Here is a 27,487-nt window from a genome sequence, read left to right on the forward strand (position 1 = left end):
TAATAGCCTACACCTTGGTTTTCTTAGTTTAACAGCCTACCACCTCTGCAAACCTCTCACTTCACCTCAGCAGTTCAGTCACTTTCTAATTATCCCCATACCCATAAATTAATCACTAATTATTCCCATACCCAAAATGTTTACCCCTTAGTCCCACTCAAATATAGACTCATCACTATCCCATGTCCTATCATAAAGGTCTTGCAAACCATAATATATAGAACTCGAGTGCCTTAACAACTACATAATGCTAAACCTCCCAAAATGGCTTCCATCTTGGACATAATATTCTTACAATCATATGTACAGTTATTGGAAAGTGTGAATCAAGCCCTCCTGATACTTAAACTACTATGTTGGCTTTGGAGATACTTCTACTGCACAGGTCAAAAACTACCTTTCCAACAGAACTTTCAGAATATGGTCACAAAGTATACTGTCACAAGAAGGCACCATTTACTCAGGATTTCCACAACACTCCATTATAGGTCCAGTACTTTTCTCTCTGTTCATTAATGATATAATATTTGCATCTCCTCCCTAAACTATAGTGTGTAGGCTGATGACATAATTCTTAATAGTTCAGATATAACGATAATTCCTGCAAAATGATTTCAATTAACTCTTCATGTAGGTCAATACAATCAGCTCAGCATACATCTTTCAAAAACAGTCACATTGCTGTGTGGCATTTCTCATTAAAGGTCACAAACTGCACAAATTAATACCTGTAAGTGTTTAGGATATACCTAGACCAGACTTTTATAGTCAGTCAACACAAACAGCATATTACCGGTAAAGTCCATATACAGTGAAGCACTCCTTATGTAATTTTCAGCCACTTTACCCCACAAATCAGAAATGCTTTTGCAAAAAAAGAAGTCCTTATACCCAGACTAGAATATGTCCTCTCCATAATCACTATACACTCCTAGTGTACTAACAATGTTTAAACTACAGATGTTAAGTTGTCAATCTCGCCTTCATTCTTGCTTGATGGGTTCGGAGCCGATCCTCGGCTCCGACTCGGCACTTTGCTAAGCTCGAGAGTCACTTTTACCAGCTCGAGGCAGCCCCATATCCCATGATGCAAGGTGGTAAGTACCCAGATCTCGTTTGCCGCTTCGCTGATGAGGTCCTCCTTTTGCCAGCTATTGGTAAGTGTTTAAAATAATACTATTTTTGCCCCTTTTTTACCTTAAAACTTTATATTTAACGTTTTTAGTTTAGATTAAGTCCCTTTCTGACTAGAAATTCCCTCACTCCTTTATTTTTGTAGTCAGGCCTTCTCCCCTTCCATCCCCCCCTTGTTAGGGGGTGTGTGTGTGTGTGAGAGAGGTTAGTTATCTTATTATTTTTGGGATAACTGGTTCTTGGGACTGTGTTGTGTGTGTTCTTTTACAACCATGTCCAAGGAAAGGGTCTCAGGCTTTAAGAAGTGTGACTCGTGCTGTCAGAAGATGTCTCTGACAGACGGTCACACTTCTTGCTTATACTGCCTGGGACTTCTCCACCTGCAGGACTCCTGTGCAATTTGTCATTCCTTTAGCCAGAGAGTCCTGCAGGAGAGGAGAAACAAATTGATTTTAAGGGGCCTACTTAAACCGTTGGGCTCTCCGGCTAAGTCGGCTCCGAGTAAGACTTCCAAGTCTTCCAAGGCCCAGGCTTCTGTGTCTAAGCCTGCGGCCTCGGTTCCGACTCTTTCAGAGTCGAGATCGGCTCCGGCAGGAGCCGATCCTGGTTTGCACAAACCTTCGGCACCGGTGGCTATCGGTGCCAATACTGGTTCGGTCACATCGGTGTCGGCTCTGATTGGTTCCGACCACCATGTGGCTCAGGCTTCAGTGTCGGCGCCGACTCCCTTACCTTTATGTCTGTATCGGCTCCGACCGGAGCCGATGCATCGAGACCTTCTGTCGGTGCCGAAAAGTCGTCTGCTTCGACTGCATCCATGGTTTCGTCAGCTCCGATGGTTCCTTCGAAGAAGAGGTCCAGGTCCCCTTCCTTGGAACCGATACTCTCGGCTCCAGCCTCACCTCTCCTCTCGGAACGGAGCCATCGGAGCCGATCATCTAGGTCATCCAGGCTTTCTGACCATGATTTAGAGAGGGTGGTCAGTAGATTATTAAAATCACAGGCACTGGCCCAGATGCTACATAGTCCGTCTCAACAGACGACTATTAGTCCACACCCCCTTGCAGTTCCTCCTTCGACTCTACCTCAGAGTTTAGAGCTGGAGTCTTCGGGAAGAATTTCTGCTATGGCTGAGGGACAGATACCACCCCCTTCTGCTCCCTCAGCCTCTACTCTTATCTCCTCTTCGAGACCTTCCTTAGAGGGATTCGGTGGTCGGGCTTCCCTGGTCTCCTCCGAGGGGGTGAGTGGCATCGGACCCTTGTCCGACCCCACTCTTCCCCTTGGAGCCTCGGCCTTGGTGAGCTCGGCCACGACATCTGCCTCGGAGCCTTCCCTTTCAGTGGGCCCTGGAGTTCCTTTTTCTTCGGAACAGGTTCTCTCGGACCTCCCTGGGAGGGGAGCCGTCGAGGTGATGAAGTGTGTGCTGGCCACTGGACTCAGCCAGCAGTCTGTTCCCTTAGCTCCTCCCTCTACGGTGCCTGTCGATATCTCCGCCTCAGGTTTCCCCTCTGGGAAGAACCCCCTCTTCCGAGGATTCTCCTGATCAGTCAGGGGATCCTCCGCGCAAGAGGACGTGTAAGAGGAAACACGTAGACTCCCCCGAGTCTATCACTTCAGATACCGACTTAGATGAGTCGGAGGGATCCCCAAGATCCCCCTCTGAGGATGTCTCATTTTCAGACATCCTAGAACTCCTTAAACAGAGGGGAAACTGGCCCTCCAATAATCCCTCTGAGGATGAGTCGGTATACCTGGAGGCGTTTGGATCTCGGCCTTCCACCTCCTGGGTGTCTCCGCCTTTCGACCCCCTTATGCAGGTTATTGCTCGAAAGGCGTGGGCTGCTCCTGACTCTGTAGAGCCAGTTCCTAGGAGGCCTTCTAAATTTATTACTGCCCCTGCGGACAAGCAATTCCTCACGAAAGGTGTCCCTGCTGATGCCATGGTGGTGGTGGCTGCCACTAAGAAGGAACTTGCAGATCCTTCCGTACCTGTCCATCCTCCTAATAAGGACTCTAGGACCATGGATAGGTATGGTAAGCGGATGTTTTCTTCAGCGACCTTTGCTATGCGCTCGCTGAACTACTTATGTCACTTCACCAGTCTCCAAAGGGACATCCTTAAGGAGCTAGGTGAAGTAGTACAGGATCCCACAGCTGCAGGAGCTCAAGAAAAAATTGCTTCGCAGCTAGGAACCCTTAATTCTATTGCTAACTCCTCCATGCGTCTGATATCATATGCAGCAGATGGAGCGAGTAGGGCCGCAGGCACAGGTGTGGCTCTTAGACGCCAAGCCTGGATGCGGCTCTGTAATTTTGCAGATCCCTTTAAGGCGTCCTTCACAAACTCTCCCTTTGATGTGTCAGCATTGTTTTGCCCTCAAGTGAAGGAAACATTGACCAGGTGTGAGCAGGACGGCAAGACTCTTTCTGCCGTAGAGGTCCGTTTTTCCACCCCTTCTAGACCTTACCCTAAAGGACAGAAGGGTGGCAAAATGTGGTTCCGCAAATCCCAAGGAGTCACACCGGATACACGTGGTCAGTTTACCCCTAGAGGCAGAGGGGGTAACAATAACAGACGCCGCCCTAGAGGCAGAGGGGGTCCACAAAACCAGGGAAGCAGAGAGCCTCTCTCTGACAAGCCCTTTCAGCATCCCTGAGATGTTGCCCGACTGTCCATCCTTGGAGGCAGTCGGGGGAAGACTATCGCTGTACCCAGAAGCCTGGCGTTCCCTCACTCAAGACAGATGGGTACAGTCTATCATATCCAAGGGTTACAAAATTCCTTTCGAGGAAAGTCCCTTTTCTCTCTCATATTCCCTTCCAGATGTACCACCCGGTCTAAGGGAAATTGCAGAGTTAGAAGTATTCAAACTTCTACAAAAAAGAGCCATTCAGCCAGTTACAACAGACCATTCAGAACCCGGAATCTACTCAAGGTTCTTTTTGGTCCCCAAAAAGACGGGAGACTGGAGACCAATATTGGATCTCAGCAGACTCAACAAGTCTGTGAGAAAGACAAGATTCCGAATGGTCACACTTCAATCAATTCTGCCCTTCCTAGAGAAGGACAACTGGATGTGCTCAATAGATCTTCAGGATGCGTACTATCACATAAAAATTCACAGGCGCTCCAGAAGGTTTCTCCGCTTTCGGCTGGGGTCCAGTCACTTCCAATTCAGAGCCCTGCCCTTTGGTCTCACTACAGCCCCCAGAGTGTTCACCAAATGTATGGCAGTGGTCACGGCTCACCTGAGACGCCAAGGATTCCAGGTGTTTCCGTATCTAGACGACTGGCTCCTTTCAGCCACCACCAGGCATCAACTTCTTCAAGCCAGAGATTACACAATAAATCTTTGCACTCAGTTGGGAATTTCAATCAACTACGAAAAATCCTCCTTATTGCCCTGCCAGTCTATTACTTTCGTAGGCGCAAACTTAAACACTGTTCGGATGTCAGCTACCCTCACAGAACAAAGAATTTCAGACATTCAAAGTCACGTGAGGATCATTCTAGCCAGCAAGAAAGTACAGGCCAGAATGGTTCTAAAGGTGTTGGGCCGCATGGCTGCGGCCATTACCCTTCTTCCCTTGGCCCGCTTCTATATGCGCCTGCTTCAGTGGATGTTGTTCACTCAGTGGTCTTACCAACAACTTCCTATGCGTCACCAGATATTTGTGACTCAGATTTGCAAGAATCATCTTTCATGGTGGATTACTTCTCCTCAGATTCACCAAGGCAGACCCTTTGTACCCCCAGCCGCGGTAGCCACTGTCACTACGGACGCCTCCCTGATCGGGTGGGGGGGTCGTTATCAGGGCAGGATGGTTCATGGGACGTGGCAACCGTTCGAATACCACCTGCACATAAATGTCCTAGAGATGAGAGCAGTGCTTTTAACGTTGCAAGCCCTCAACGACTTTCTTCCCTTTGGGACAATTGCAGTCCACACAGACAACATGTCTGTAGTATGGTACATCAACAAACAGGGCGGAACCAAGTCCTACCCCTTGTGTCGAAGCTCAGACTTTGGCAATGGGCGATCTCCTCTCATCGGTTTCTGGTAGCAACGCATATCCCTGGGAAAACCAACATTTTAGCGGACAGATTGAGCAGAGCTATTCTCATGCCTCACGAGTGGTCTCTCAAACAATCTATAGTGGAGGAGATTTTTCTAGCATGGGGCCGCCCATGTTGCAATCTTTTTGCTACTCCCCAAAACAGCAAATGCCCAGACTTCTTCTCTCTCTTCCCACAACCAGGCCATCCCCCCAGAGACGCTCTGACCCAGGATTGGCCCCAGGGACTTCTTTATGCTTTTCCTCCCTTTCCGCTGATTCCACAAGTAATCCAGAAAGCCACCATTTTGAGAGCCAAAATGATTCTCATTGCTCCTTATTGGCCTCGACAAATTTGGTTTCCGTTCCTCCATCGTCACCTTTTGGTGCAGCCGTGGCATCTGGACCCATTACCAGACCTTCTGATTCACCAATCGGGTCAGCTGCACCAAATCTATCCCTTCTCTCAACCTCACAGCATGGTTGCTCCACTTCCTTCCTTAGCCAGGCTCCCTATGATCTCTAATCCTGTTAGAGACATCATAGTAGCTTCCCTAAAATCCTCCACTAGGAGGATTTATACTAGCAAATGGAAACGTTTTTCTTGTTGGGCAAAAGCTAAAAATATTGATCCCTTTACTGCTCCGGTACAAGCAGTTTTGGATTTCTTAGCGGAAATCTTTCACGCGGGCTCCTCTTCTTCCACGGTCAAAGTTCAGTTGGCTGCTATCTCTAACTTTCATGTCGGGTACGCAGACCACAACATTATGTCCCACAGGCTTTGTAGAGCCTTCTTAAAAGGAATTTTTCTCCTGAAGCCTCCAATCAGGACTCCTCCTCCTCAATGGGACCTAAATTTAGTGCTGACATCCTTGATTCTTCCTCCCTTCGAGCCAGCTGTTTCATGTTCCCTGAAATTTCTTTCATGGAAAACTTTATTCCTGGTTGCTATTACATCGGCTAGGAGAGTGTCTGAACTTCATGCTCTATCGGTTCGCCCCCCATATTTAGTCTTCCACAAAGACAGAGTATCATTGAGAACTAATCCGACCTTTTTGCCTAAGGTCGCCTCAAAGACTAATTTGAATCAGGCTATTGATCTCCCTGTATTTTTCCCAAACTACTCAAACAGATCGGAACAAAAATTACATTATCTTGATGTTCACCGCCAACTTAGATATTATTTGGACAGAACAAAACAATTCAGGAAATCCGATCAGCTCTTTGTTTCTTATGCTGATAACAAGAAAGGCCTTTCTGTCTCAAAAGTGACCATATCTAGATGGCTTTCTTCTGTCATCTCTGAAATTTATCAGCTCAGGGGAAAACAGCTGTGCTCGAAACCTAAAGCACATTCAACCAGAAGCTTAGCCACTTCCACAGCCTTTCAAGCTAGACTTCCATTAGACACTATTTGTGCAGCAGCCACTTGGGCCACTCCTCATACCTTTGTTTCCCATTACAAATTGGATTTGGCCTCCAGGGACAGAGCCAGTTTTGGCTCTACAGTTCTCGAGTCTGTTCCATTGAGCCACCCAGGATATAGGTGCTAGAGACGCGGTCCCATCAAGCAAGAATGAAGGCGAGATTGACAACTTAACATTGAGAAGTTATGTACCTACCATAACGTTCCATGTTAGTTGTCTTCTCGCCTTCTTTCTTGCGACCCTCCCTCCTTCCCCGTGGCCTGGACAGACCTTTCTCTCTATATGAAAGCATGCTTCTGAAGACCATACAGTGCTGGTCCTCTTCCTTTTGGAAGTTATTTATGCTAGGTGTTATTGCCTATAGACAACAAACGAGATCTGGGTACTTACCGCCTTGCATCATGGGATATGGGGCTGCCTCGAGCTGGTAAAAGTGACTCTCGAGCTTAGCAAAGTGCCGAGTCAGAGCCGAGGATCGGCTCCGAACCCATCAAGCAAGAAAGAAGGCGAGAGAAGACAACTAACATGGAACATTATGGTAGGTACATAACTTCTCATTCCCACAGTACATGCAGGTTCATTAACCCCTCACCTAAACTTGAACATCATTCTGTTACCTTAAGCAAAGCCAAATGGCTGCTGATCACAGCAGTCTATCCTACACTTCTCCGCTTCCACATACAAAACAAAAAATGATTCATCACAGATATTGCACAATCCTCAGAAATAAATTAAGATTAAGATCATTCCCTTACATGTCCAGAACAGCCAGGCAGGTAACTCTCCATTTTTCAGAAGCCCTGTGCCCTTTTTCACCCTATTTGTTAAGAAAAGATCTCCCCAGATCATCATTTCTAACTGTAACCACCTTCCGACTAGTATTATTTGTAAGGCAACAAACTACAAACAGTTCAGGACAAAACTATTTATTAATTCTTAAAAGAACTATACAAGTTTAACTGTTGTCTTGATTTTGGCTAACTCAAATAACTTAACTTTCCTAAACCTGTAAACTTCTAAATGCATTGTGTTGAAATATTCTGTCTCTTTTTAATATTGTAAATATGATTATATATTACTTAGAAAAACAGAACTTTTTAAGTTGTTAAACTATAAATCAAAGCATCCTATCCTGTAAAGTGGAAAAGCATTATACTGTATATTGTCTGTTCTCTTTTTGATTTCTGGTATCCTAGTTTCTTGCCATTGATGTCGACTGAATGTTGTATTTTCCTTGCATGATTTTAGTTATGCTGTACTTTGCTCTGCAATTGTGCCCAGAATGGTGGCAGAAAAGAATCCACTGATCAGCCCACGTTCCCATGTATTAAAATAGATTAATAAAGTACTGCACAGAGATCCTTAAGTTGGGCTCAGGGTAGTTGTGTGAACATACATACTGTCATAGTTGTTCAAACAGTACAGTCACTGCTGAAGAGTCAGTGGCATCCCGACTTCCACATTCCAGCTCTTAACTGAAAATTGTGTAGTTGCCTCTTCCCATTAGTACTGTGAGATTTATATATATATGAAGTGGGAAAGGCCAGCCTTGGGAGTATCCAAAAGCTGTGGAAGATGCACCAGATAGATCGATAGCTTCCTGCAGTGTAATTACTACAGGTTATGTGCAACACTGCAACAATGACACCACTATTTGAGCATCGGTGGTTATAGGTCAGTACACTCACACATCTGTATTTACTTCTGAAGACTGCAATCAAGTATCATGCTAGTCCATCAGACACTTCTAGGCAAACATTTCAGAACAGTCAACTCCAGGATATGGTTTGGCATATGTGGCACAGGTGACCCTAGTTTGATTATCTCAGTGCTTAATTGTGCTTGCAAATGCCAATGCACGTGCCTATCCTGGGGGGGCAAGGCAGAGCAGGATGCACAGAGCCATAATCCCTTGGAGGAGGGGCAGCATATCCTGAATATGGGCTTTTGATTCATCAAGCCTCCAATTAGCATTCATTAGCAAGTGCATAAGAGCATGCACTTGCACAGAGAAAGTGTCGAGTCCCTGCAGTGAAACGGGTAGCTCCCCTCCCCAGTCCTGAAGGCTGGTGTTAGGCCATAACATGCCTTCATTGCCAGGATGCCAGAAAGGGCACAATTAATTGTAGTAGCTACTCGTATGACTGCCCTTCTAAAATTGTTCTTCCCCACTGTACTGTTGTGTACTGGGGCAATTCCATGGTACAGGATGAACAAATGGGTAGATTCTGATTACGGAGACTTGGGGGTTGGCATTCACTAAAAAATTCGGAGCATCTTCTGATAAGTACCCTTTTGGCTTTTTCTTTTTATTCTAGTTATTTTATACTTGCTATCTGTTTTATTTTAAAGTTTTGGATTAATGTGGCATTTCCAGAAAAAGTTTCCCAAAAATCTGCACGTGGGAGATCAGTTTCCTGTAAAGATAAAATGTTCAGCAAAATGATACTGTTTAAATGGCTAATAACTTTGTGGATCATAGGCTTCTGGGTCACTTTCCTGGACTTGTACTGCTCGCTTCCCAATTGTCCTTCAACTCCTGCTTTCTTAAGAAACAACCCCTTAACAAAGGCACACAAACGTAAAGGAACATGTGGAAAGCTTAGTAGTAGCTATGTCATGCACTGAGGGAGGGAGGGCATATGTGGCCTTGAAGACCTGCTAGTCCTACCAAGACCTGAGGATGTGTAGGGTCAGGTAAGGCTGAAGACTGTCAGCCCCTACTCAAGACCTTTCTTTGTTTTTCAACCATAGTTGTATGCAAACCCATCTTGAAACAGACCTCAGCCTCCCTGGTATGTAGCACTGTCTAGGCTTTTGAAGTCTTGGTTACTGTGCCACAAGGTCTCCATCAGTGATCAAGTAGCAAGTGGCATTTGCTGCTCCAAAAACATTTCTTTCCTGGATTTTAGTTAAATTGGATTGATCTTGCCCCCCCCCCCCCCCCCCCCACACACACACACACAAAACTTCTTCCTATATTCTCTGCCCAGGAAGGTTTCTTTATCAACCTAACCCTCGGTGACAGTACCTCAGTTGTCAGCTTGGAAGATGTTCATGAAGATGAAAGCTCATTGTTATGATTATGGGCATTTAGCAGAAGAATACTGAGCAACCTGCTAAAGACCAACCTAATTTTAAGCACCAGCCCCCACCCCCCTCCTGCTGTGGTACAGCTTGCACAGTAAAAAAAAAAAAAAAAAAAAAAGAGGAACCCAAAGAAGAGTTGGCATATACAGCTCAGCTGCAGTTTCTCCATGGTATAGACTCATTCTCCTCTCAATCCCTGCCAAAAGACCCTGAAGACATTTCCTTCAGAGAAGGTGAATTGTTTACAGTAATACTTTCTATTTGGAGGGAATAGAGGGAACTGCCTGCATTGCAGAGACACTTTGAGCTTTTGTGAATTGAAAACTCCAAACCCTTGGGTATTCCTCCAGTAGTTCATGGTTTAAGAAAATGTTTTCAAGTATGTGTCTTTGGTACATACTCCCAGACCCTAATCTCCTAGAAAATAAAATGGGAGGGCTTTTCCATTTAATTGGGAGCCAGCTCATCAGAGGACCATTTTTCAACTTTGCTGGCCTTCCCAGAAATGACAACAACCCTTGATTTGATATATCTGATAAAAAGTGTGCGGTACTGACCCCCCCCCCCCCCCCCACCCACTACAACATGCCAAAATGTATTACTTTGTAGGACCAACTCTGAAGAATGGTTCTTCAGTGACTTGCTCTCAGTACTAAAAATATAGGATTCGGGGGAAATGTAAGCACTTGTTGAAAAACCCTATGGTAATCCTACAGTGATCTCTCTGGGTGTTTCAAGAGGACATGAACTAATCCCTAGTCTCCTAACACTCTTCATGACAGACGGACAGACATATTTGGAAAAAAAACTTGAACTTTAGCAATTTTATTATCACCATTATTTGCCAAATGTATATGTTCCATATCAGGGGAAATGAGATGGCTCAGGATGATTTAGAAGAACACACGAATCTTACTTAGACACCTTTCAAAGTGGGTGGGTTCTCAAAAATGTGTGAATATAGTGCTGTGAAGTATGAAACAGGATGGTAGTCTTGGATATAGTTATGAGGAGACATGCCTGTTTTAGGATGCACAAAGTATAAAACCACTGAAAGTGCAACTAGTCGATCGGTTACACTGCAAAGGAGTCAAACAGCCAGCTCACAGATATTCAGCTCTCCAAAAAACATCCAGGTCCATAAACGTTCCAAAGGTATTTATTAAGTGAAAACACACACAAGTTAAATAAAAATAAAAACGTCGACCTAGGTTTCGTTCACAAAACGAACTTCATCAGAACACATTTGAATCCAAACTGAAACTTTAAATATAAGTGCCAAAGGAACTGATTGGACCTGTTAACCAATGATGAATAAGCACTTTGCATTAATGTAATTAAGTTAATTAAATTAAATTCCATTGATTTGAGCTGAATAAAACAGTGTTACAATAAATACTTCGATATACTGTCCACTCAAAAACAAAGAACAGAAAAAATGTCCTTAATCCATCAATATCATATTAAAAACATTAACAAAAACATTAAACAAAAAACATTAAACAAAAAACTTGCCCTATAGGTTACCCTTGTACGTGTTGCAAAAAATAATAAAATTCAACATGTTATTATATGATAGTTGTGATTGGTATTGCAACACACGGATTCAACACCAAATATAAGATATACAATAATAATGTAAAATGATAATATATGTTAAAAAATTATTAAATTGAATTACTCGTTGAGTTAAAAATTGCAATAAAAGAGGTACAACAAGTACAGCCGGTGCCCAAAACACATTCTAAGTAATATCTATTATATGTATGCACTATAAGTATGTTAAAATCATTATTAAAAATGTTGTATAAAACATAATAAATAAAATATAAAATGTAAAAAATATTTTGTAATGTGTATATATATATATAATTAACCTATAAATACATTCAAAAATACATGCCAAAACTAAATCCATTGTGGAATACAACCATGAATGGTGCAAAACCAAATGTCTTATTCCAAGGAAATTACATATACAAAACCTATATAATAGTATAATGTAGCAAATATAATAATTTATAAATTCATGTTGTATATATCAGCTGTTGTGTATAAATGATGCCTATATATAAATGTATATGCCATATATATGGAAAATATATGTTAAATATGTATATAAGTATAATAAATATATGTATAAATATATAGATATATATGCCCTTGTAAATAATTAATAATATAATAAATAAATATATATACACGCACGTATGCTGTTAAACTCTAAAAATGATATTAATTTTATTTATTATATGTGTAAAAAATATATATATGTTATATAAACTACTTGTGTAAAAGTTGAAAGATCAAATAAGGGGTAAATGTAAAATATAAGGTGATGTTATGAAATAGATATAATAGATACCAAATATATATATTGTCAACGTATCATGTATAATGTAGTGTTCAAAAACTATACCAAAATGATTAATAAAAAGTTAAAAATAACCAATTGAATTAAATATAACCAATTGAATTAAATTAGAAGCTCCATTACCATCCATGGCAGTATAAAAAAGGTTATGTATTCTACATAGTATATATTATGATGTTCCATAACTTGTATATGTATTAGACATATGATACTCCATAAATGCCCAACCACTACAACCCTTTAATACTTTTCATCCATAAAATGGGTTTAATACTGATAAATTCATTTAAACCAGGGTTGTGGTTGGCATTAAGTAAAATCTGTAACTTTAATTCTAATACATCTAAATTATACTTAGTAACCTTTCCTTGTGAATCGAACTGTTGGTGAATAATCCCAAAAAACATAAAAGAATGATTTGGAAATTGGTCGATATGTCTGGCAAGGGCATTTGTTAATTTATTGTTCTTAATGTTCATTAAATGTTCTCTTACCCTTGCCCTAAGTTGCCTGCTAGTTTTGCCAACATAAAATCCCTCACACTGTTGACACTTAGCTATGTAAACAACATTTTTTGTGTAGCAATTGATATATTGTTTAATCCTTATATTATATCCATTAATAGTTATATTGCTATCTGTATTGATCATATATTTACAAGTTGAACATCTACCACACTTGTGGTTACCCACCAGTTTAAAGGACTCAACACCTGTGTTGCTGTTCATGCCTTCAAACATATCCTTGAAGGACAAGTCCTTCCTACAAACAAATTGTACAAAAATGTGTGAATATAGTGCTGTGAAGTATGAAACAGGATGGTAGTCTTGGATATAGTTATGAGGAGACATGCCTGTTTTAGGATGCAGCTCCTTACTGAGAATGTCCAGCAGCAGTTGTTGATTGCTCTCCTAATTAAATAGCTGTTCTTTGGCCCACCTTTCCCGGAGGTGCTCAGAAAGTTGAAGGAGAATGGTAAAACTCTCCAGTCTGTACAGCATAACTCTCCCACCATCAAGTAGATACTGGAAGGTTGACTGGTTCAAAAGAAAGGCAATTATAGAAGAGAGAGCTCTGGAATGACAGAGAGAGACAGGTAGACAACAGGGCTATAGGGAAAGCCTCCATCAGCTGTACATATCCCCTTCTCAGCCCCAGCCATCCCTCCTCTTCCCCTAAGCTCTTGTGTCTCTTAATCTCTCTTTTGCAAATAAATTAGACCCACCTGACCTTGGGTTGAAGAATCTTTGACATTGTAAATGTGAGCTTAGATAATAGAATCTGGCACTTAACCTTCCTTTGAAAATACGAGCTAGATAATAGAATTTGTTCCTTACCCTTCCTTCATTGGTTTTCTTCCCATGCCTTAAAATCAGATTTCATTTAGTGCAGCCTGTTATGTGCCAGCTATTACCGACAAGTAGAGAAGGCAGAGGAAGGGAAAGTTATTGGTTAATAAGGTTTGCCTTCTGAGTGCCCATTCTTGATCTGCGAAGCCTAAACAGATTTTTAGTGGTCAGAAAATGTGATGCTTTCTTTGCACTCATTTTTCATCTTCTCTGGAAATGGGTTTAATTTCCATGAACATGAAAGATGCCTACTTCTGTATATCTATTCACAGTTCTACATCAGAACCTCAAATAATCGAAAGATCGGAACTTGCAAGATCGAGCCCAAATGCTCAAATCGTGTAAGCTAGAACCAACAAAAAAAGAAACGAAGCAGCGTTTCTTTTGTGCTGGAACTTGAACAGTTTGGGATTGCAGCACAGACACAGGGTAAGTTCCTCATTTGCATTTGGGAATTCAGATTTTCAAGTCATGACCTTAGCCTTTTGGGAATTCCCATTTTCAGACCACCTCTCTAGCCTTTACTTAGGATCTTCAAATTCTTGGGACTAGTATTTGCCCAACTGAGAACACAGGCGTTCACATCTGTCCTTAATACTATTACTGAGAAAGGCCCTTTTGGGAAATTGCATGAGGGTATTCCACCTTATTTGCAGTTACAAAACATTGGTTTTCCCCAGGTCTTCAAAAAAATTCATCCTTCTTCCCTCGCACACTGGGACATTCCTGGGAGCAGTATTGGACACATCATCTTGCACTGTTCTTCAATTAAAAAAGAAAAAACTTGGTTGAACCATTTCTTCCAGAAAATATTGCAAAAACAGACCCTTATAAAGAACCTTTTTCAAGGCAGTGAGTTGTACGTCATCTTCAGTTTGATGGTCTCACATGCAAGGCTGCACATGACGAATCAACAGTATATCACAAGTCTCTGGGAAAAGCACATCCAGTGCATGGATCAGGAAATCCTCATGATCCCAGCAGTAGATCAACACAAATAACATTATAACAAATAAGATGAGATTGCATGTTAATTTGTGTAATCCATGTTATTACTTTTTTTTTTTTTTTTTTAGTACCAGTGCTGACTCAGGGAATCATTCCTGTTCCTTGGACTTGGCACAAGCAGACCATTTAGACAAGTTCAAAGTTCAGGGTAAGTGGTCAAGGGTCCTCAGGAATAGGCATTTCAATGTAAAAATATGATGGTACTGTTCTACTCTGAAAAGAACAGGAGTGTTCAAGACACCGTGATTAACAACACTACACTAATATAGAACATAAACAGCCATGGAAACCTACTCCTACCATGTCTACAGGTGAGATTTGAAAGTGAACATTCTTTCTTATTACCTTCATCAGTAGCCTAGCAGGTTTTTCTGAGTCAGGAGCATAGACATTCACCTTGAATGCAACCATTAACAGTAGCACAAACAAATTGTGGCAGGATTGCTACCAGACCATTGTGCACTGCTGCATTTCTCTGGTTGTCTGTGAGAATTTATCTGGATGTTTTCCTGTTGATAGATTACATGAATGTGAAGGTCCTGTTGCTATTTCATTGCATCTGTGTCCAGCTGGTGAGCGGTGTAGTCTCCTCAGACCTTAGAATTTTTTTTATTTCAATTATTTTTATTTCAAATAAAATTACAAGTGAACATATGTGTAAAAGCAAATGTACATCACAATATAAATAACTTAGTCTTTCAACATGAAATATATACAGATAAGTTGCAACGTACATGGCAGCCAACTGAAAAGAAAAAACAAACACAATTAAAACACTCAATTATTTACTATGGTGTCTAGCCAAAAAAAAAAAAAACATTTGATTTATACAGATTAGATGAAGTTCAAGCTGAACTGATGTAACTTTTCTCTAATAATTCCATTATTATCAACCAAGAATTATAAGATGTAATAATTCTTTCAGTTCTTGTTTTTATATTGGAAATTTCCATTCAGGCAGCAGGTAGTGTTAGATTCTTTTATCCTTTGAAGGAAGGAGAAGAATCACTTTTCCATTTGGTAGTAGTTATCTTTCTGGCTATGGCTGACAAAGTTCAAAGAAGTAAGAATTGTTTTCCCTGGGAACACATTTAGATATAGGGGAATTAATCACAACTAATGATTTGGTTACATGAAAATTATCATTGAAGATGGACTGAAAGAAATAATTTAATTTCTCCCAGTATGTATTAAGTAATTTACAGTCATAAAACATATGTTGCCAGTCTGCTTTTATTTTTAATTTACATCTCCCAACAGCCATCATCATAACCAAGCATCAGATGTTCTTCGTGTTTCACTGTTGCAGTCATCACACTTGGGGTTATCTGCCTGCAGGTAGCCCTCAGTCGGCCCGAATACCAGAGTCTTGGGATTTCTGCGTCAGATGCTGTCGCCTCTTTCATGACGTCAGGGGTATAAAACATGCAGCCGACGACATTGCATCAGCTTTTCTTGCTGCTTGGGAGGCCGAAGCAGAAGCAGTTCGCAAGTGCCGGTCGGCTGCTACCTGAAATTTTCATTTTTCGAGTTTCAAACCTGAAGTCTTCTAAAGCTAAGTACCCCATTGGGGATCCCTTTTTCTTGCTCTAATCGATGTCAGAAAAAGCTAACCATTGTCTTGCCTGTGGAAAGCAAGTACCTCACAGAGATTTTAATCCGTACTGCATCACCTGTGTAGGCCCAGACCACGATGTTCCTCGCTGTCAGTTTTGTGCCTTGTTCAACGCCCGAACTATTCGTCTTCGGGCTATCTTTGTCGCTAAAGTCTTTCGTTCTCGTTCTCCGTATTCTGAAATGGCTTCTTTAAGCCATCCGACTGCCCATCTTCCAAAAAAAGTAAGGATAAAGAGACAGACCGCATAGGTCCAAAACTGCCGACAACGCTTCCGTTAAGCTAGCCGCCAGTCCGCCGGTACTCAGTGAGGTGCTTTCGCAACCCCTGATACCCTCTTCTACAGATTCACAGGCCTCTACTTAGACCCATTCAGAGTCCGGTATGCCGCGAGATGCTTCTTCGACTATGGAACCTGTGGATGTCTCTACCTTGAATGGGTCCAGAGCCACTGTGCAGGCACCGGCTTCTGAGGGTGTATTCAGACCTTCTGATGTTCATATTAAACAGACTACTTCATTCTTGACTAAAACTATCGAATTTCTCAGGCCAGGAGTTCGCACTACGCCTAGAAAACCAACTACCAAAACGCATTCTCAAGCTCCCATGCCTTAGAAACAAATACTTAGAATGGCTGAAGACCTTATTACTTTAATTAGGTGAAGTCAGCCTTCCCCCTCTAAAAGACAAAGAATTAATTTTTCCTTCTGATTTTACGGGCCATGAGTTCGATGACTCTGACCCCTCTGATTACCAGGACACATACCCTTATCCACCTATGAGGATTCAGATGCAGAGGATTCCATTCCCTCTGCCTCCCCTCCAGAGGACTTTTCTTTCAGGGAAACCTTGCATACCCTAAGAGAGCATTTCTGCCGGGAATGCAGGACTACCATCAATCAAAAAAGAGACTCTGGAAATTTTTAGACTTGCCTCAGCACAAGCCTCTAGCTATACCCTCTGTCCTGGATATTGTAGATGATGTCTTCATGGAATCAAGTCTTACCCCTGATACTTTACCTCCAGCTCCTAGAAAGCCTGACAGGTACTACAGAGTACTTGACTCTCACAAATTTCTCTCTAAAAATCCTACTGCAGATCCAGAGACCATTTCCCAGGGACCTAAAGTTATTAAGGCTATTACAGCCAAAAACCCTACCCCTGTGGACAGGGATTCTAGGGTTTTAGACAGATGGGGTAAGAAGGTATATACCTCTACAACTCTTGCCGTCAGGGCTTTAAATTGCCAGTTTCACATGTTGAAGTACCAGCAGCATATTATGGAACTAATTAAACAAAAAAAGTTGTTGATTCCTGATTGTGCAGAAAATAAAGATTTATAAGAGTTAATGCATTCTGCTAACCAAGTTGGTAAACATAACGGGTAAACATAACTTAGAAGCATCTTGCAAGGCTGCTGTCACTGGGTCTGTTCTGAGAAGGCATGCTTGGCTGAAGGAACAAATCTTGCTAGACCATGTCAAAACAAAGTTACTAGATGCTCCATTAAATCAAGAATGTTTCTTTGGCACAAAAACAGTAGTAGTTCTTAAAAAGATGGAGGAAAAAGCTAAATCTATGCAAACTGTTAATGATTTCTTACAGGTACAGCCACCTAGATTCAGTAGGCATTGGCCTTCGAAGAACTGGTCCTTTCCAGTCCCTCCCAGGCCTCCTCAGTCCAAACCCAGGGGCAACAGGCTGCAAAGACTACAGTCTCAGGGTATGCACAGATATAAACAATGGAGTGCTCCCACCTCAAAAACAGGGAGTGGTAAGCCACCCTCTTATGGAAAAAGTTCACAATGACTTCTCCTGCATCCTTCCCAGCCATGCCCAAGTACTTGCACCCCTAGGAGGAAAACTCGCCCTGCATGCAAAAAAATGGGCATATATTACCCAGGACCATTGGGTCTTAAACATTGTAACCCAGGGATACAGATTCTACTACCATTCACTGTCAACCCCAAGCGGATTGTCAGACCTTCCCCCAAACCTGTGGGCAGAGGCCCAAAAGCAAGTACTTTTCTTCTCAGTATCAGAGCTATTCAACCTGTTCCAACAGAGCAAAGGGGGCAGGGTTTCTTCTCCAGACTGTTTCTGGTGCCCACAAAAGAAAACTCTTGGCGCCCTATCCTGGATCTGTCAATTCTCAACACTTTTCTGATGGTACCAAAGTTCAGAATGCTTGCACTCCAACAGCTGCTGCCTATGCTAACCAAGGACTCCTGGCTGGTCACCCTAGACTTAAAAGATGCTGACCTGCACATCCTCATAAGGGAATCTTGCAGGAAATAAGTATGTTTCAGTTTTCTGCACTTCCCTTTGGCCTATCTACTGCTCTCAGGGTATTAACAAAGTGCCTGGCTTCAGCCATTGCATACTTCAGGCAGAGAAACATTCAAATTTACCCATACTTGGACGATTGCCTGATTCAGGCGGACAGTCAGGAATTGCCACTTCAGCACCTGACATTTGTAAAGAGACTCCTAACTTCTCTGGGGTATACCATCAACGAAAAGAAATCACATCTGGTACCCAGACAAGAAATTGTATTCCTGGGAGGAAGCTTGAACACAAATTCCCAGATGGCATTCCTCACTCCAGAAAAGCAGGTTTATTTGACAAATTACTTCAAACTACTAGCCACCCAAACCCAGCTATCTGCAAGAAAAATACTGCAAGCCCTAGGGTTCATGGCCTCATGCATTCTCCTAATTCCATATGCAAGACTGCATATGAGGAAACTTCAGTGGTACTTGAAAAGTCTCTGGTGTCAACATTCTCAGGACCCGGAAACAGTGATTCCGATCATTCCTTGCCTAAGGACAGAGTTCCTTTGGTGGGCAGAGGCCTGCAACCACAACAAGGGACTCCCTTTCACTCAATCCCCCCTGCCGCCCAAAATCTGACAACAGACGCAGCAGACTATGCATGGGGGGGCTCACATGGCAGGCAAGTGAACCCCAGGACAAATGCACCTGCATATCAATCAAAAAGAAATGTTAGCTGTACAGAATGCTCTGTCAACCTTCAAATATCTTATCCTTCCAGGGCAACTCTTGATAAAGACAGACAACACAACAGTTATGTGGTACATAAACAAGCAGGAGGAACTCATTCCTACCCACTGTGCATGTTAGCCATGGCTCTGTGGAGCATAGCCTTGAGCAACCACGTGCACCTGCAAGATCAATTCCTGCCAGGCAAAAAAAAATTCACTGGCAGATGACTTAAGCAGAAATCTAATGTACCCGCACAAGTGGAAATTGGAACCCAATTCATTCAAGCTTTAAATCCACAGATAGGAGATTCCAGAGGTGGACCTATTTGCTTCCACCCAGAACCATCAATTGAGCAAATTTTGCACCAGAACTCCTCACAGCCAAGCATGGAAAGTGGATGGCCCTATCCTTTACATGGGAAAATCTCTCAATCTCTGCCTTTCCCCCTCTGCCCCTCCTCTTGAAAGTACTACTCAAGATGAAACAGGACAGGCCAAGGACAATCTTTATTGCACCAGATTTACCACGCCAGCACTGGTACCCACTCCTACGCAGTCTGACAACAGTACCACCCTGGCACCTGCATCAGACCCCATCTCTGCTGTCCCAATAGGAGGGCCAGATTTTGCATCCTCGGCTGCAAACCTTGAACCTAGCAGCCTGACTTATTCCCAGAATTCATCACCAGCAACCTTCAGTAAACAGGTGCTGCATGTCATCCTAGAGGCCAGGAGGCCTAGTACTAGGAAATCCTATTTGAAAAGTGGAAAAGATACTGTACTTGGAGCCAGTCTCAGGGAAAGAACACAGCCCTGCCCACCTTACCTCAAATCCTACATTATCTAGCAGAGCTGCTCCACAAAGGCCTATCCTTCTCTTCCATTAAGATTCATGCCTCTGCCATCTCAGCTCATTATAATACTGAGCCCCCCCCCCCTCTTCTCTCACCCTCTGGTCAAACAGTTCCTGAGAGGAGCTAACAATTTAAGACCCCCGAGGAGAGCTCCCACTCCTGCCTTGGATCTTAACTTTGTACTAGAGAAACTCACACTTTCCCCTTTTGAGCCTGCTACTACAGCTGAGTTACAATTCCTCTCTTGGAAAACAGCCCTACTTCTAGCTATCACTTCAGCAAGAAGAGTGTCTGAGTTACAGGCCCTTATGGCTGTGGAACCCTTCATTATCTTCATGTGGACAGAGTTTCCCTCAGGACTAACCCATCATTTATGCCCAAGGTGTTATCCGGTGTGGCTTTAAACCAATCCATCCATTTACTAACCTTTTTTCCTAATCCTCAGAATAAAGGGGAAAGGATCCTGCACTCCTTGGACATGCACAGACAGCTTAGGTTCTACCTTGACAGGACTAAACCGTTCAGGAAATCTGACCAGCTGCTACTCAGCTTTGCTACAAGAGCAGGGTACAAGGCCATATCAAAGCAAACCGTCTCCAAATGGATAGCACAATGTATCCATTTCTGCTACAAACACCATGGAAAACGTACCCCACAGGGGATCAGAACCCATTCCACTAGGGCTACCTCGACCTCTACAGCATTTCTCAGGGGAGTCCCTAACAGGGACATCCTGAAAGCTGCAACCTGGAGTTCAGTACACACCTTCACCAAGCATTGCCACTTGCCTATCTTTTCTAAATCCAGAGCTGGATTTGCTACAGCAGTCTTACAAGGCCTGCTAGCCAGCCCTAATACTTCTTGACTGCCTCCACCCTTCCTCCGCTTTGGGAATCAACCCATGTGTGATGACTGCAACAGTGAAACACGAAGAACATAGTACAGTTGTGTACACTTACCATAAATGTAGATGTTCGAGTGTATTCACTGTTTCAGTCCTGGTTACCTTCCCTCCAGCCCCCTGACTTTTCTATACTTTCTACCTATCCTCTTTTTTGGCCATATCTTATGGCAATGATATTTACTTTCTACTGGAAGTGATCATCACCATGTAATTGCTTCCTGTTTTGGGCGCTTCTGACATCTGGGGCAAGAAAAACTGATGTAGTGGCATCGGCTGCATGTTTTATACCCCTGACCTGACGTCATGGAAGAGGCGACAGCATCCGACGCAGAAATCTCAAGACTCTGGTATTCCGGCTGACTGAGGGCTACCTGCAGGCAGATAACTCTGATGACTGCAACAGTGAATACATTTATGGTAAGTGTACACAACTGTACTTTTCATTTTATGAGGGGTAATATAAACTCTTTGAGTGAATTTCCAAGCAAATAATTGCCAATGTAAGAATAATGAAGTTTGTTTTGAGGACATAAATATTAGTTTTTTGCATTTTCTGCAGGGAGATGATCATTAGCGTTTGCATAATAGGTCCAAAATGTATTCTTATGATATAATTTCATGTTTTTAGTAATTCTGTATATTGTAGACAAGTAACCATTACCCTGAACTGGCTGATTAGCCAAGAGTATTATGAATTCTATAAAGTCGGAAACATTTTGTCTAATTGAGGATTGCATTAACTCTAATTTCCTTATAATGTATTGTCTTAAGGCTTGTAATTCTAACCATAAATCATTTTCTATGTTGTATCTTTCCATTATTTGATTAATAGAGAGGTCCTTTTCTGAGTCCATAAGTTGATGCCAGTATATTGAACTTATTTCTTTAAAAGCACTCATTTATTGAGGTCAAAGGTGTCAATGCTGCTGTTTGTACAACCAACAGGAAAATGTATGAATGCCCAAGCCTGATAATTAGGTTTATTTTTTAAATATAGATAAGGTATTAATTATATACTTAGAAAATATTTGTTTATTTTTATTTTCTAAAATGAAATCTTTTGTAATTCAGTAGAAGTTATTTGGGAGAATTTTTGAATAATTAATTTCCAATGAACTATTTGATTCCAAAAAGATTTGTTCATGTATTTTTTTCCATATTGATGAATATGTCGAATTTAAGTATGTCGGGGAGGTTAATCCTCCTTTTCCCCAATCTAATACATGAGTATTTAATGCAATTCTAGGTGTATTAGGATACCATAGAAATTTCAAAATTAATTTATTAATTTCTTGTATTATATGTTTAGGAGGGAGAAGAGAAAGAGCTTGAATGAGATGCAGTGTTTTAGGAAGGACAATTGTATCTATCTTCTATAGTAAAGAAAAATCTATTCCAGGTATCTATAAGAGATCTAATCTTAGTTAAAATATTTGTATAGTTAATAATGTCTTACTCATGTCATCTGTTACCAAAACTCCTAAATAATTAATTGTGTTATCTGAAACAACATACCTGGAATAATTCTTGTTGTTTTCTTATTACAATTTATAGGTAATATCTTATTTTTGTTTTCATTAAATTGAACACCAAATATGTTTTGAAATGAACCTTATACTTTTTTGAATACAGTGAAGGTGTAGGTAGAGGTCCCACTGTTTTGAAACTGTGTGAGCATTCTGTGAGGTTTCCTGGCTTCTAAAGATTTAAATAGAATGTCAAACTGTAATAGCAGAATGTATCTTTTTTTACTTTGCGTATGGATCTAGACACGTTATCCAGTGTTGCCCTTCTGTCTTGTCATTTGCTTTGTTGTCAGTTTTACCTGATCTTTATGGAAGTATGTACTATCTCAACTATGTCATTTATTGTTAACATTTCCATACAAAAAGAATAGTATTTAACTCTGTGGTTGCTTTTGGTTTCATTTTTAAACGCTGGTATTGATGTAGCTTGGGTTTCTTTAGGCACCAACACATTATTCTGAACAGTCCAGTTACTTGTTCTCTTTATACTGATTTAAGATTTGAGTCTCTTTTTACCAGTCATAATTTGGCAACATTTTAAAAAGTTCCCATACTCGGGGGCATGCCTTTACCAAACTATCATGATGTCACACATATGAATACTTAACTGTGCTTGTCTTGTGCTCCACCACTTCCAAAGTTTGGATCTTTATGCTGCATTTATTGGTAAAGATTTCTGTGTTAGTTGTCTTTAAAAACCTACAGAGTGCCCATGTGGCCATCAGATTTTCAGATTCACACTGGCATTGCATTCACTGTCTGAGAGAGAAGCACTTTTTTTATTTGCACTTTGTTGATCAGGTTAGTCTCATTAGGCCAGTGGCCTATTTCCAGAGGAGACCCGAATTGGTATTCATACAGACTAGAGCAAATTTGGCCAGGCTACTGGGGAACTTCATCTACTCTTTTCAACAAGTGTCATGGGATCCTTTACTTCTCTGAGCTACCACCAACTCAGGCAAGTCAGGCTTCAGTTTAATGTCTTACAAAGGTATAGCATCAGCATGACTGTTGGAAGTGAAATGGAAAACGTCTCGTTCACCTGATGACCCGAGAGATGGCAGCTGTCAGGAGCTTTTTCTACAAAGACACGTGGGATGATCTGCTTCAAAGTATATACATTGACCAGAGAAGCACAACAAGAACAGACCCTCAGAGCACCTACCTGTCCTGCTGGTAAATTTAGTGATAACCACCATACACGTGTGCATGCAATAACACTCGCACAATCCCTGAAAATGCTGAGCTTGTTTTTAACCAGTAAGACCTTTAATCCATGCCAGTTCATTATCTATGTATAAGATGAGTAGACCAGGGGCGGTACATTTCTTGCTCCCACCTTGGGGGTGAGGTGCATCCCCTAGGTGTTGTTGCAGTGCTCACCCTTACAGATCCTTTGGAGAAGCCGTTTGAGTCATTGGCTTCCAAGTTGATGAAGTCCGAGCCAAGTACTTCCCTCATCTGATTCCTCTGCAGACCCTTACTCCTTGCCTTATCCCTTCATGTTTGTTGGATAGGATGTCAGAGATCACTGAGGCAGCTAAGTTTCTCTAGTCTATGTAGCTGTGCCTTAAAATGGATGTCAACTAATAGTAAAAAAATCACTAATTTAATGCTAAAATCAGTGTAAGCAGCATCGGTGCTGTCAATACGAAGCCGTTTTATCAATGTCTTTTAGGCTGGGGAGAGACTTTGTAAAATGATACTTATGCGCTTATTGTCAACAGCCAATAAACAGAGAAACTAGGGACTTATGTTGTCAAATTATCATAAGGGACAGGCAACAACAGATATGCTGGTTTAAGAACAGAACTGCAACAGGTAGATGGAAGGGAAAAGCATTAACTCTGAGATGACTGGCTTGGAACTGCTTTAATGCAAAGACTAGTCCTGAACTAGCCTCACATACACTCAATATATAAGAATAAAACTAGGGTTTAATACCAACAGTTAGACCACTTAAACAACAAAATGCATTGCAACTATGTACTGGAATTGCTGTTCTAGGCTTAAAGACTTTACCTAAAGCAGATACAGATTGTTAAAATGAATTTAAAATCAGATCGAGATGAAAGCACTTATCTTTCTTTCGTTCTCTGTGTAATGGAATTATTACAATGCTTCAAAAATGTAATAATGGCAAACATTCCATGTTAGTTATTTATTTATTTGTTAACCAGGTAAGTCCATTGGAGTATACCTCTCAATCTCTTAGCCCGAGAAATCCGGACAAAGCCTAACATAATGGGGGTAGATATCCTGAAAAATAGGGACAGATTTTAAATATTGCTCTTATAAACTTATAAAGATGCTAGGATAACAGGGTATGTATTTATTTATTTTTTATTTTATTTTATTTATTTAACATTTAACTGGGAAAGTCCGACATGGAACAAAGCCAATTTGTAGTGGAGGCCATGGGAGAAATGTTCCAGATTGCATGTCTTTGTTATGTGGGAGGAAACCAGAGCACCCAGAGGAAACGCACACGAACGCAGGGAGGACATGCAGACTCTGCGTAGAAGGCACCCCAGCCAAGAAGTGAACTGGAGAACTTCTTGCTGTGAGGCAACAATGCTACCTCTGCACGCACCGTCCATACTGAAATGCATTTTCTAAAGGATATGAAGTCTGAACCTCAAATGTATAACAACAATTGCTAGTTTTGTTCCTTAGATCATCCCAGTGATTTGCCAAAAAAACAAAAATTTTATGAGGAGCATACCAAATTTTTGAGGCAAAAATCTGGACAGTTGAGAGGTAGCACTGGAGACAATTGTCCCTTCTCAGGACAGCCTAGGAGGACTGTCTGGTTAGGTGACTTGCATAGTGGGCAAATGGAGGCTGAGGATTTTAATCCCTAAACTACAAAGATCAGCTGGTTATCCGTTCATAGCCTCAGTCCTCCAGCTAACTGTAGAACATTTGTACCCATGGTCTTTTGGCCTTCTTGCAGCCAAAGCATTTGTGTTTCAAATGTGGATGAGAGTCTAGATTCCTTTGGAAAGTCTGTGTATAACTCAGTCTTCTAAGCACTCTCTTGTACAGTATTGTGGCTCATTTTATGTTGGTAGTTTAGCTTCTTGGTATTTAGGCCAGTCAAGGGCCCATAGATGAAGGCCTTCATGTTAGGTGTAAAAATACATCGGTTAGTCAATGAAGAAGACCTTCCTTGATGAGTTGCTTATGGATTCATGTAGACTAGCTGATGGGGATTACACTGAATTCCGAAACAGTATAACAGTTCCATTGAAAATCACTTTCAGTTAGCCAAAAAAAAAATGCAGAGAAAGTTCCCAAGTATCCTTATTCCTTGTAGACAAATATCCCTCACCCACTTCCCTAACTAGTATATTAACTCCATGATCACTCAGCAATGCAGAAAGGACAACGTATGGCTTGCTAAACATGGTTTAGTGGAACTGTTTTGCTTTATCAGGGCTCTTTGTAATTACTGTCATTTGGCTGTCAGGTTCACTGTGAGTTGTACCATCTCCCCTTGCATATGGGCTTCCTTCCATCCAGCCTTCACAGAGTGTTGTGTAAGTTGGGAAAGTTAACAGCATATATGCAGATCTTATTTCTTGATCTGCAGATGGGTGCTCACTAGGGGCTACAGACTAAACAGACAGAAGTGTGGTTTACATCCAGTGAGTGATGCCACAACAAGAGTTGGAACAGATGTATGTATGTACATCTTCATACAAGGGAACTTCCTGAACTGTTATTGAATCACTGTTGGTAGGAACAGGGAATGCAGCCACAAGGCCATCAATGAGATTTCCCATCACAGATCAACTGGTAAGCACAAGAATGCATGTTTTGTTCACTATTGAATTTTTGCATTGTAGATGTGACAAGCCTCTTTTTTTTTTTTTTTTTTTTTTTTAATTCTAATGCTTTCCAGATATCTCACCTGAATATGTTGGAGGAGCGTTTTTCTCGCCTCTGGACACAGTGCCAGAGGTGTCAGGGCAGCCTTCACGAGGATGTTCTTTGCACCAGGTACTTAAAAATTAAGATAGTAAACAGTGACTGTATATATAGCTCTGGGAACTGTGTGTGTGTTTAACAAAAGTAAAGAAGAAAAATACTCTGTCATTGTTTCCTTTTACTGTTTTGAATGATGAGACTTGGAGAAACAGGAACTGAAAGTATGTTGTCACTGTGATTCAAGCTGAAAATTAAAGGCATTGCTTACTTCCCAGGCATGAAGTGTGGCCATCTATTTGAAGTCTTTCTGACACTGCATGTAGTTGTTACTGCAAGGATGTATAGCTGTTTTTCTTACTGGTATGGTTGGAAGCTGTTTTTGCAGTAACCTCTTACATGACAGTTAATGTAATCCACCTGCATACTTAATTTTACAGTAAGAGAAAGGAGGCTGTAACATTTGTGTTTTATCTAGGATTCCTCCCCCCCACCACCACATACTTAATTTTATTGGGCATTGACCCTCACTATGTAGCTGAATAGCAAAGCAAAGAAGCTAGGAGTAGTTGGGCCTTCAGTTCCTCTTAGTTTCTTATGTATATGTAAAATGAACTTTTCTCTGCAAAATATGTATAGTGAGTGATGCATGCATTAGCTACTCATTACTTAATCTCTATAAGGGCGCCATATTGTGTTTGGGAGAGTTGCAGCTGCAAGTCCCAGAATTATGGTGGAGAAAAGTCTGAAAATGCAAAAGAACTGCAAATGTTGAAAATCAATTGTTCTCCTTTGAAGCTGTATTTTTGCACTGGGCAAGCCCCCACACCCCTGAAATATATATTTTGAAATTGCTTTACAATGTAGAAGAGGGAATTCTGGGACTCGCACTGAGTCACAGAATATCATATGGTTACTGTTTTGGGAGTATTTTTGCACATTCTAGTAAGCACACTACTCACTAACTACAGGGGCTGATTTTGTGTGTTGGTGATGCCTACTGGCAACTTAGTATTTTATTTATCTATTTCATCCATTTTACTTGTTTATATGGAGAAATTAATTTTTTTTTGGTCTGGGATTTCCTTGCTGTGTGTATTACTTGTTTAACTGTGTTAGTCGACTGTCCAAAAGATTGTGTTCAGCCATGACCCAAGCCAGCAGCAATGCAACATGTGTTTAGAAATATGAGCGCAGTCATACTTAGTTTGCA

General features: G+C 41.4%; 1 protein-coding gene across 1 annotated transcript in view; it reads left to right on the forward strand.

The window, feature by feature from the left end:
* POLD1 (DNA polymerase delta 1, catalytic subunit) overlaps nt 1-27,487 on the forward strand; it is a gene marked incomplete in the record, with an annotated part of 1,583,142 nt that overhangs the window by 1,430,983 nt on the left and 124,672 nt on the right. Inside the window, 1 exon segment of the mRNA XM_044059378.1 lies at nt 26,252-26,349. Coding sequence (XP_043915313.1) covers nt 26,252-26,349 — 98 coding nt within the window.

The sequence above is a fragment of the Protopterus annectens genome, chromosome 17.part0 (assembly GCF_019279795.1).
Source record: "Protopterus annectens isolate FY-2018-M chromosome 17.part0, PAN1.0, whole genome shotgun sequence".
NCBI classification, from domain to species: Eukaryota; Metazoa; Chordata; order Ceratodontiformes; family Protopteridae; genus Protopterus; species Protopterus annectens.